Source organism: Macrosteles quadrilineatus, unplaced genomic scaffold (genome assembly GCF_028750875.1).
Source record: "Macrosteles quadrilineatus isolate MER2022 unplaced genomic scaffold, UCM_ALF_1.0 Scaffold_2__2_contigs__length_208266976, whole genome shotgun sequence".
NCBI classification, from domain to species: Eukaryota; Metazoa; Arthropoda; class Insecta; order Hemiptera; family Cicadellidae; genus Macrosteles; species Macrosteles quadrilineatus.
This window is the reverse complement of record NW_026542595.1, coordinates 137,655,753-137,668,429: the sequence shown is the minus strand read 5'-3', so window position 1 is coordinate 137,668,429 and position 12,677 is coordinate 137,655,753. Positions and strand designations below refer to the sequence as shown.

The window sequence follows — 12,677 nt, the reverse complement described above, 5'->3', positions numbered from 1 at the left end:
TGGATATAAATCTGTGTTGGACCTAGATCATACAATATTTCTTGAGACAAATTTTCATTTTATTTTTTGGGTTATCTACCCCAATGGCTTTTTAATGTTTTGAAACGGAACGGTCAAAACCCTAGTCTTGTTTACCCATTGGTAAACTATTAGACAACTACCAATTGGTACTAATCGGGTAACTGCTAGACAACGGGTAACACGTTGACGTCAACCTTTTTGTTGGATAGCATTGTTAATTCATAGCCCAATGACAAATGGTATCTGGGTCTAGAAACGATCACGCTCGGATTCGAACCAGTGACCTTGACATAGCCCAAATAGTCAAAAACAATCACTATTGGTAACAATAACAAAACTGGCAAACTTCACTTTAAATCTTTTATTCAAATGAACCTGCAAAATGTGTATTTACATTTTATTTTATGTACATAATAAGTCTACATATATTTAAAAATAAATCTATCAGACACACTAACACTTTTGTAACATATCCCACGTCTTGTGTTTTTTCTTCTCCTCCAACACAATAGTAATATATACACCAACATTTGAACTACACAATTGATTATTCTAATTAAAAATCAAAATAAAGAAAAATACAATATTTAACAAACAAGAAAAAACTAGACATATTAAACCTATTTTAAAATGTATGTTGTTTTTAATAAATATTATATATATTAACAGATTATTTAAATTGCATTTGCATCACTTACCAATCATAAAAACAGAAAGAGAGTGATGGATTAGATAGAAGTCAAGCAATAGATCTGAGTGTTATTTTGTTTGTTTACAAGTGTCCGGATTTGTGATAAAAGTGGCAGCCTTTTAAAACAATTGTAGATATTTTAAATATTTATGAACACCTAATTAAGCAAAAGTTAAAGTCAGTCACAACCCAATACAAACAAACAGACACTATAATTTTGCTTTAAGAATGTACAGTTTGAGAACCTAGTGGTTTTCTTGTTTTATGAGATCAGTTTTGCTCAGTACAATCATGAGTATGAACGTTCTAAACTTAAGGACAAATTAAAAACATTTGTTCTTCTACAACAATGCAAGTAAAGTCTTGAAAATAATTGAACCTTTTACCATAAAGCACTTCAAGTAGATTTTCCAATGTCACGGAATAACCTAAGAGATTTTCTGTTATGGTCAATTTATGGCAAGCAATGTTTTATAAATAATTTTTGTAGTACAAATTTTATTATGTTAAAAATAGTTAAGAAATATTTTAAGTATATACAAAGTTTAATCCTATGGTTTGTCCAATATGTACAACAGTGTATAGGCTATATTTCTCTGCCTAAAATAAATATAAAAATAATTGCTAAACGTTGGTTGACAAACTATTCAATGTTGTGGTGGGTGTTTATTTATCAAGATCCAGAGCTGCATACTGTTCCTCGTCTACTTCAGTCATCATCAAGTTTCCATCAGGTAGAAGCAACACGACTCGTCTTGATCCTGCAAAAACATGCACATTTAAACCTAGTATCCAATGCAAGAAAATCAGTAACAAGTTAAAGCAAGAAATCAACAGATTTAATTATACAAGTTCCCTTTAGAAAGGAATTACGACCTTAAAGGGCAATTTATGACATAATGGATAATTTTGCGCAAGGTTTCTCGTCATGACGAACATTTTAAGTATATGGTTTATGGTGGTGTGACTTGTAGTTTTCTCAAAAGTTCATGGGTACTTTTGGCTTTATATGAACATTTTAAGTATATGGTTTATGGGGGTGTGACTTGTAGTTTTCTCAAAAGTTCATGGGTACTTTTGGCTTTATATATAGATTAGGATATTATAGCAACGTCGTTAGAAGTTGCGTCGTTGTATCGACGTTGGTCTTGAGCTCGATCGTTGGCTATATGCATTCTAAGTTCTTTTTGCTGTTCAGTATGAGTATTTTGCAGGACAGAGCTCATCATGCTGAAAAATTGCGCGTATGGATTAATATCAACCAAATGTTGTGGCAAAATGTGCATGAGTTCAGTGCTGTTTAAGAGCCATTAGCTTTGTCTAGCATTCTTTCTTGAACAGCGGTTTCGACGTCATAGATATAAATTTGGGCATATGTGGGATGCTCCCCTTCTGACGGTTGAAAGGTGCCAATTGAGTGATTAATTGTGTCGTGCACCTTATACATAAGAGCCCCCAACGTTTTGTTCTTTAATTTTAGCTCGAGTGCTGACCATTGCGAGCGCAGAGTTGTATGATCTAATGTTCTCTTTGTAGTTTCTGCTCAAATGATTTGCTCCATTAAGTAGGCTCTGGATATAATAGCTTTCTCGGTGTGGTGGTAGATTCACTTATCCTTTATGGCAGCAGGATGAAAATCCTTCGCCTCGTCTTCTTTGTTCTTCATCAAAATGTAACGCACCACATTTCTGACATTTTAATGCCATCTCACCAAGTGAATGCAGCTGAATTCTCGTATGTGTCAGTGTAATTTTGTAAGTACACGTTGCCACTAACTGTTCCAGCTCCTCGTCTGGGGTCCTTACGTTTTGCATTGCTTGCGTATGTTGACTCACCGTGTCCGACCGGCAATATTTCTTTGTCGTCGGGTCCTTGGCATGTTTAAACGAAAATAAAATGTAAGACTTTTCTCCCGTCATGTCCTATAGGTAACATTCCTTTGCCGGGTTTCTAATTATAAAAAAAAACATGCAAACTGTTTACATTTCAAAACCAAACAAATCAGCTGGGATTTTTTTAAACTTATAGGCTATATTGACATCTGTTTCAGAATATAATAACATTCAAATCAATCACAATGTTATGCTTATGGAAGGAACTTTGAGGGCAGCCCACGCCCTTAAAAAAATATATTTCAAAAATCTAAAGCCAGTTTGCACATCTACACACCTAGACGTACATTTTGGTATATAATATGTGGGGTTAAATCTTAAAACAAAAAAGCCTTATTGTTCACAAAGTTTCATGTCGCGTATTAAATATAAAGATGTTGGTTGTTTTTTTATCAGTTTTCGGTTTTTATAGATGAAATTACCACTCAATTAAATTATGATCTAGCCTCCTTGTGTAAGGTTGCTATTGGTGATGTTGGTGTTGGTTATATTGTAGGTTTATGTTGTTACAGAGTTTAGTAGCTAAAACGTTCACTTATACTTATAACTGATGGGAAAATGTATTTATAATAGTTTATATTATGAATTGTATGTCATAATTTTAATTAAATTTGATTTTTTTTTATGACACTGTCTATTGCATGTAATACTGAGGGACAATAAATGATTCAGATTTTGTATGCAGTAATAATTGAACAAAATAAAATTAGTTACTATTTAATACCAAATAGTAAACATGACTACGAAATGTTTTAAAACGTCTTGCATGGTTGCCAATAGAGAAGTAGTAGGTTTAGGTATCCATAAACTTGGTACTAGTGTGCATTTATCGTAATGTGATCGCAGAAAAACTCTAAATATCTGCAACAGTTTTATCATCAAGATCATTTTTGAATTTTTTGCTAAGACATGTTTGACGCCTTGAGATTTTAACAAAATTTTGAACTTTCCCCACAATTATGAAGACTTTGAAATCAAGTAACGCAATCACTGCGCAACAAAAGATAAACCACAAAACATTTTTTATAAATTCTTGGTTTCATTTTTTTACTGAAAACCAGTGAAACCAACCGACTTTTTTTACAATATGAGTTGTAGATATATGAGAAGTTTTAGAGGTTAGAAGGAAATACAAAGACTCAACAACCAAGGAGGTGATTACAGTAGCAGTTCAAATAGTTTTAATTTAATGGTACTTGTGTATTTTTTTCATATATTCATCAGTGTTTGCCTGTGTCAGTCAGGATGGAAACAAAACTAACCGTGCCTCTAGGCTGGTACCCAAAGAGATTGTTATGATGTTGGGCGATTTCAACTGTTCACTTTTGGATTAATTTAATACCATTAGCGTCTAGTGTTGTTGGTAGCCTTTCCCACATCCCTCCCCCCAGATACAAGTATTTATCTTGTGTGTTAGATACTTACCACCAGGTGCAGGTTCACCAGCCTCCACCAGTTGAGCGACCACTTGTCCACTCTGGTCATCTCCAGCCACCAGTCCTTCATCTCCCTCCAGTGTCATCACTTCTCCTCCCTCTACGTCGTCCTCCTTGATGAAGTACTGGTCTCCATCCTCCGTGCTTAGGATGTTAACCTGCGACGGAACAGTTACAATGAGACCCATTGAGTCAATAGATAAGACACTCCGTTCCCATGGCCCGATATTGCTGGTTTACAAAATCATTTAAGTGAATCCAGCCCCTAGCCTTACCTAGACCAAAATTACTTGAGCTATCGTGTTCACAAACACCCATACATGTATATAAAAATATTAAAATTGTTTATGGTCCCGTTAAAAATAGATATCGTTCCTGGCTCTAGATCTTTCCATGCCACCTACAGTAATAGCTTCTTCCCTATACAGAAATTTCCATACAAACTCATCAAATTTCGAATCTCAAACCAAATCCAAAAACAATTGTTAGATTATATTGTACTCATGAAGAAAGATTTACCTGCTCAGAGCCCAGTTGAGCCACAGCGTTGGCATAGGCAGAGTCCAGTGTCAGTATGGTGCCTTCTCCCCCATCATCTCCTGTAGTGACATACACACACTGCTGTTCTCCGTCCTCACTAGACACCAGCAGAGTGTTGCCTGCAGTCAGCTCAGAGTTGCTAACCTACACAACAGAGTTTACAGTTAGACAATGGATACAATGACGCTGGCCTACAACAACCCTTTAGGGTGATCTGTAACCGTGATAAGTTGTAAATTTATTTTAAGATTTGATTTTCTTGAATTTGCTTTTCACAAGAAAAATGCAATATAATAACATACTGAACAGCGAAATTAACATGCTACAACTTCACACCAATGAAAAAATTGGTGCAAATAACTCAACCCAAGTGGCCGTGCAAACTTTCCACAATCTGAGCCAAACATAAGGAAATCTACTGTATTAAAATCTCCAAAATGTCTGCGTCACCTGATAAACCATTCCATCCTCGCCAGTGATGGTGACCATGTTGTCGTCACTGGTGTCCTCCTGGAACAGTTTGCGGGCCGGGACTGTGATCGTGCCTAGAGACGTGCTGCTCGTGTTGGGTACCACGGACAACTGGGGTCCTCGGCTGTCACAACAAACACAGATTAATTAACCACAAAGCCACACACTTATCGTGAAAACTACATGTGAGAATAAGAAATAGAACTAGAAATCTTTAATATAGAATAAAAAATTTAAAAAACAGGTAGGCCTAAATAGACAGATTTTTACAGAATGTATGATACTTTACTTTGTAGCATAGGTTTTAAATAAACTGTTTCAATGGCTTTGTAAACAAATTTGGTTTTTTTTGGTATTCTTTCTTTTCTCCGAATTGTAACGCTCTGAAATTCAGCAACGCCTACATACAGACTAGCGGACTGATCACCCGCTAAATATTTCATCTCAGTCTTTAAGCGCGCATCGACTGCCTGACCGCATTCTGAATTTCATTTCGTCACTGTAAAATATTTTATATAGTACGCCTCTACCACTTCATACTCTTCGCTCCAACGGTTGCTACATCCCATCTTCACTCAATCGATAAAGTTGTAGACCTCTGATTGGTGGTTGGACTCAATAATGAAACTCGATGGATTTGTGGACTGAAACCGACGCTTCCTCCCTCTTCTCCTCTAGCCATGATTTTGTGACGAAGACAAAAAAAATGAGAAGTTGATTTTTTTGTAATTCAAGATGTTTTCAACTAAAGTGTCAACTAAATTTACTTAAATCAAATCACCCTCGAGGTAAGGTTTCTTTTTATTACATATTTTGGGGGATTATGTTGTAACATTTTGTTATTTAGGGTTTTCTTGAGATGGGTATGCTAATACTATGTCCCACATTGTCTTACAAAAATCCACCTCAGTCATTCAGACTCATTTTGGGTCCAGCTCTTTAGGTTAGTAAATTAAATTTGTTCTCATATTGTTTGTTATTAAAGTCTATACTTAAATTTGGTAACGTCTGTTTTTAAATGTGTTCTGATAGTACGGCTTTCCCGTTCACTCTGAGATTTGATTCTGTTACTAGCCTATTTTGTAATTTTGCCTTAAAGCCTAGGCTAAAGATGCTTAACGAACCTTTTGACTTTAACTTGTGCTAGGCCTAAGTTCAGTTGTCTTAAATTTGGCAAAGTAGCCTACAAAGTCACTGAAATTGTTAAAATGTAGGGCCTATGGATTATTCTGTGTTATCGTTCAAAGTGTTTAAATAGACTATGTGTAAAATGTTTAGTTTCTAGGTTATACGAGCTGGGTCCATGTTGTAAGTATAATATTGTCGAATGTTAGGATTTAATTTGTTAACGAATCTTATTTAATGTATGTAATGTATTGTGTGGTGCTATGCATAATTATGTACTATGGACCAAAGACTTGAGAACAAGTTTGATAGGTTAGTTTAGGCCATTCAGACAGACAGTATTGTTCAAAACTCTAGTGCCTTATAGCTTGTGATTTCAAAAGACTGAACTTTTGCTGTGTTATTTTAAAGCTGTTAATGAATTTAATAATTGTTACATGGACAGTCATCGACTGATGTGAAATATTAACTTACCAAAGACAGTGTGTGAGACTGCTATACCGTTGTGTTATAATAATGTTACTATTCATGAGGCCCTTTTCTAGGGATATGTACGGGGAATGCTGGCTCGGGAGATGTCCGTACCTGCTGGATGAGACATGCTCACCGTCCGATGACTAGGCCTACCTACTAAGCCTACTAGTCAAACCAAAATGGAATTCTGTTCGTCTCGTCATTTACAGTTTTGTGAAGGACCTGATACGCCTTACCGCTAAGTAGACAATCAATAAGTTACCTATCATAAATCATTATTCTGTATTTCTCTTTCTTCGGACAATTTGATCCCCTGATAACTGATATTTTAACTTGTATTTCTTTTCTTTCTGTTTAATTGTGATATTTGTTTTAATTTATGCGTAGACATGTTAGGCCTAGGTCTCTAGTTGAATTCATGTTTTATTTTTTTATGAAACCGTAAGTTACCTAATTTATATTTTAGAGTTATTCGACTCAAGTTAAGGTGGCCACCAATATTAAGTTTTTTTAAATCATCATTGTTGAGCGTTGAGTTATTGTTTCCTATCATACTGTTATAATAGGTTTGACAATCATTAAATTTTGTTTTAAGATCTGCAGATGTGTAATCCTCTTAAATTTCACTTTTCTTATTAAACTATTGTAACTTAAATTTAATTGTTGTGTTTTCACTATATTAATATTTCCTACTGTGTTTAAAAACAACTTTAGACGCTTCCTTACAAATTAATCTTGCTCCTCACGCTCATGCAATTACTATTAGCCATATTAACACATTAAATTGTCTAGGCCTAAGTAAATGAGTAAGTGGGTCTGAATGATAAGTTAAGTGGTCCTCGAGGGTAAACCTTTTAATCTCAACCCTGTACTGCCATTGGACTTCCTTGTTGGCCGGTGGACGTTCTGCAGTAAACAAGGTGGCGCCTTCCCGAAGAGGATCCCTTATGTCATTGTGACTCTTTAAAAGTTTTGAGTACCAAACCCCCCCCTTCTCTGAGTTAACCTGGGCTTAGTTCAATTAACCTTAAATATAAAAATTATTAAAAAAAAAAAAAAGGTTACAAATGGCGCCCGTAACGTGGGGCCGGAAAGTAATTACAGTATCGTTTGTTGAAACTCTTCTTCGGCTGGATTATTAGAAAGGAAGATAGGCCTACTTATCCCAAATATTGGTGGTCTCTGTACTCATTTTGTGGATAGCCTATTGTGATATTGTTTATTAAGATTTTTTGTGTGTTAACTCCATAAACATGAATTCCTACAGACTTAGAAAAGATGAAATTGTTTATGAATTATCGATTAGAGGAGTATCTACGGCTGGAGATACTAATGATTTGCGGAAACGCTTGACTCAGTGTTTTTCCAACAAAACTGCAATAGATAATGCTGTAGTCAATGGACTAGATGAACTGAAAGAACTGGAAACATGTGAAGAGAAACTTTCGGACCTGGCTTTCTTGATTGAAGCCTATGATGGTGACTATAAAGATAGCGAGGCATTGAGACTGACTGCCCGTCTTTGGCATTTGTTTTATAGAGTTGAGAGGATCCCGATTGCGCCTTCTTCAGACCTCAGTCCCACGCAACGACAGCAAGAACTATTGGATAAAACTAAAGAATTTATTGATCTTTTCCAAGTCACTGGGTGTGAGAAGAAAGAAGATCCTTTAAAGAGAGTTAATCCTCCTGAAACCAACCATGGACTAGGCAATAATATTCAAGAGATTTCTACACCAGTTAGGTCTACGGATGTAAGTTTCTCAGAGATAAGCAAACAAACCCCACTTGTTGATGACCTTCATACCTTGCATGATCAGATGCAGGAAATCACCTTGAATCCCTCGAGGGCGATTAAAGAAACACCATCCAAACATCAAGGATATGGTCCCAAGTCTGTACCAGTCTACAAGTGGAATCTGAAATTTAATAATGACGGAGCTGTGAGCATCGGAGCATTCTTAGTACGAGTCGAAGAGCTGAGAAGAGCAAGGGGAGTTTCCGAACAAGAACTTTTTGAATCTGCGGTGGACTTATTCGCAGGACAAGCACTTATATGGTACCGTTCAGCCCATCAACGTGTTTCTTCATGGAAAGAATTGTGCAAGGAATTAAAATCTGTATTCCAGAATCCGGATTACGATGATTGGCTACTGCAAGAAATTAAAGAAAGGACACAGGGAGAAGAAGAAGCTATCGATCTATACTTGGCAGCCATGGAAGGTCTATACAGTCGACTTAATGAAGGCGTAACCGAAAAAGAGAAACTAAAACAAGTTTTGAAAAATCTCAACGGTTTCTTACAGAGCAAATTATGTCTAGTCAAGATAACTTCAATGGAAGATCTGCGTTATTTTGGTCGTCAGGCAGAAGCAGGACGTATGAGGGCTATGAGGCAGCGACCTCCTCCAAAATCAAGTCAAGTTTTAGAACCAGATTTAGCATATTCAGTTCCACCATACAGGTCCAATGGTGTTCGAAAACCTTTTTCCAACCCCGGAAGGATCTCTACCATTTCAGACAGTAACCGGAACAGACCTAACAACAACCGCAGTGAGTTAAATAGTCAAAGACCACAAAGGTTGGATGATTCAACTATGTTGTGTTGGAATTGTCAAAAGACAGGGCATAGGTTCACTAACTGCAATCTCCCGCGCAAGAAGTTTTGCTACACCTGTGGAACACATGGAGTCAGTAAAGTAAATTGTAATAAGTGCCGACCAAAAAACGTATAAGCTCGGGGCCCGCTACTGAAATTTTGGTGGACCCCTTAAAGAACTGTCAAAGTAGGAATTCAGACCTTGTTAATAGACCCACCTTTACCATTGAATCTACTAATGTCCCTTGTACCTGGAAACCAAATTTAAGCTCTGACTGTGATATATTTAGTAATTTTAATAGTAATGTGTCTTGTGGAAAAATTATGTATGTGTTGGATTCTTGTGATTTTGACCCTAGGCCTTATGTTACTGTAAATATTAATGGAGTTGTTATCAAAGGTTTGTTGGATTCTGGAGCCTCCCAAACCGTATTAGGCCACCAAGGCTTATTTGTTCTTAAAGAGTTGGAACAACATCTTAGTCCTACACCTGGTCGTTTTGTAGAAACTGCGGACGCTAAACGGCACATGGTTAAAGGAACTATCCAGTTACCTGTTACTTTAGAGGACCGCACTCGGCTCATTACTGTCATGGTGGTTCCAACTCTGCCGCAAACACTCATCTTGGGTATTGACTTCTGGACTAGTATGCAAATTATTACAGATATGTCTCAAAGAACATGGGAGTTTGGTGTTAATGTTGATTCTATTTATGAACTTAGCGGAACTTCTGGTATTTGTGCTGCGGAACACCTGGACCAAGACCAACAACAACGATTGGAAAATTTACTGAAGACTTGTTTAGGCAAGGAAACTTCTACATTGGGTCGCACCAATTTAGTCGAACACGAAATTGATACTGGCACTGCCAAGCCGATAAAACAACGGTATTACAACATGTCTCCGGCTCGTCTCAAAATTTTGCATGAAGAATTAGATCGGATGTTAAAACTGAATGTTGTGGAACCTTCAAAAAGTGCGTGGAGTTCTCCAGTACTCATGTTAGAGAAACCCGATGGTAGTCTGCGAGTATGTGTCAATCTGCGAAAGGAATGAAGTAACGAAGCGGGACGCTTACCCTCTGCCCCAAGTCACTAACATCCTAGATCGTCTCCGTGATGCTAAGTACTTATCCTCGCTAGATGTGAAACACGCTTATTGGCAGATTCCATTGGCGGCTGACAGTAAGGAGAAGACCGCTTTTACTGTTCCAGGTCGAGGTCTCTTCCAGTTTATCACCATGCCATTTGGCTTGCACAACGCTCCAGCGACTTGGCAACGTTTTATTGATAATGTATTGGGTGCTGACTTGGAACCCCACGTTTTTGTGTATTTGGATGACATTGTGATTGTGACTCAAACTTTCGACAAACATTTAGAAATTTTAGAAGAAATATTTAAACGGTTAAGTGCAGCCAAAATAACAGTAAATCGGGACAAATGTAAATTCTGCCGACCGGAACTGAAGTACTTAGGGTATGTTGTGGACGAGAATGGACTAAGAGTGGACCCCGACAAGGTGAAATCAATACTGGATATCCCCACACCTAAGACCACAAAAGAAGTGAGAAGATTCTGCGGAATGGCTTCCTGGTATCGCCGGTTCATACCCAACTTTGCTACTCGTCTACACCCACTCACCAGCCTGTTAAAGAAGACTTCGAAATTCATTTGGACCCCAGAAGCTCAAGCGGCTTTTCTAGATATCCGCAGCTGCCTAATAAAATCTCCTATCTTGACATGTCCTGATTTCTCCAGAGAATTTACAATTTCATGCGATGCTAGTGGCGTTGGAATCGGAGCAGTACTCTCACAGCCTACTGAGGAAGGTGAAGCCGTCATAGCCTACGCTAGTCGTACATTGTCAAAAGGTGAGATGAAATTTTCAGCGACAGAAAGAGAGTGTCTGGCCGTCATCTGGGCTATTGAGCGTTTCCGTCCATATATCGAAGGAACCCACTTTACCGTGGTGACTGATCACTACAGCCTCCTCTGGTTGAATAATTTAAAGGATCCTCAAGGCCGCCTAGCTCGATGGGCATTACGGTTACAACCTTTCGACTTTAAATTAATCCATCGTAAAGGAAAGGAACATGTCGTCCCAGACCTCCTCAGCCGTGCCTTGCCAGAACAACTCGAAGGAACAATTGCAGAACTCACTCCTAGCGTAGATAAATGGTATGACCGTATGATTGAAGAAGTTACCAACCACCCAGATCAATATCCGCTTTGGAGGGTAGAAAACCGTAAGCTGTGGAAACATATTCCTGGAAAATTCACTTTGGACCATGATGCTGAAGATTGGAAATTAGTTGTCCCGAAAGGCCAACGCCTTAAAATTTTCCATGAGAATCATGATGCCGAAACAGCAGGGCATTTAGGTAGTTATAAAACTCTGAGCCGTATACAACAACGTTATTATTGGCCCAAACTCCGACCAGATGTCATGAAATATCTGCGGCAGTGTAAAGTTTGTCAACAAACAAAATATGACCAAACCAAACCAGCTGGTTTACTTGGACAGAGCCGTGGTGGAACCCGACCTTGGTGCACCATAAGCGCTGATTTAATGGGACCTTTTCCAAGGTCAACAAAAGGCTTTAAATATCTTTTGGTTGTCGTGGATAACTTTTCTAAGTATACTCTTTTGTTTCCGATTCGAGCTGCTACCGCCACTATAGTATCCAAAGTGTTGGAGGAACAAGTATTTATGATTTATGGTGTCCCCTCCTATTTTAAATGTGATAATGGGTCAGAATTTACCGGGGCACAAATGCGGAAGTTGATGTCACAATATCAAGTTAAAATGCTTTTTAACCCCAGTAGGCACCCACAGGCAAATCCAACAGAGAGAGCTAACAGAACCATCATTACGATGATCAGAGCCTACATGAAGGATAATCACCGAGAATGGGATAAGAATATTCCTGCTTTAGGTTTTGCTCTTCGTACAGCTAAGCATGAGACCACAGGTTACACACCAGCTTTCTTAAATTTTGGACGTGAGTTGTCAGTAACAGGGTGTGAGGACTCCAAACTACTTTCTGAGTTGCCACTGGAACCTACAGATCAGTCTGACTATGCTGAGAAGATATCTAAACTCAAACAAATCTATGAGGATGTAAAAAGACGTCTGGAGAAGGCCCATCAACAAAATGAAAGGACTTACAACCTCCGCAGACGTCCAGAGAGATTTAATGTTGGTCAACTGGTGTGGAAGCGGAACTTCACACAATCGAATGCCGCCAACTTCTACTCTTCAAAATTAACGCCACGCTTCGTTGGACCATACACCATTTCAGAGAAGAAATCAGACAATGTGTATACTTTAGTGGACTCCGAAGGCCAGAACATAGGCAATTGGCATGTGTCTGATTTAAAGTTGTATGTAGCCTAAGTTGAGAAAATTTGAGAAATTTTCTGGAAAG

At 37.9% G+C, this 12,677-nt stretch overlaps 1 protein-coding gene across 6 annotated transcripts in view; it reads right to left on the bottom strand.

Moving 5' to 3' along the window:
- Positions 1 to 374: 374 nt before the first annotated feature.
- Positions 375 to 12,677, bottom strand: part of LOC128984764 (uncharacterized) — a 63,087-nt gene continuing 50,784 nt past the window's right edge. For all 6 annotated transcript variants that reach the window (XM_054404127.1, XM_054404126.1, XM_054404129.1 and 3 more), the window contains 4 exons: positions 5,031 to 5,175; positions 4,560 to 4,724; positions 4,030 to 4,198; positions 375 to 1,473 (listed from right to left, as the gene is read on the bottom strand). In XM_054404127.1, coding sequence (XP_054260102.1) covers positions 1,379 to 1,473; positions 4,030 to 4,198; positions 4,560 to 4,724; positions 5,031 to 5,175 — 574 coding nt within the window. In that variant the 3' untranslated portion in view covers positions 375 to 1,378. The remainder of the gene's footprint in view (positions 1,474 to 4,029; positions 4,199 to 4,559; positions 4,725 to 5,030; positions 5,176 to 12,677) is intronic.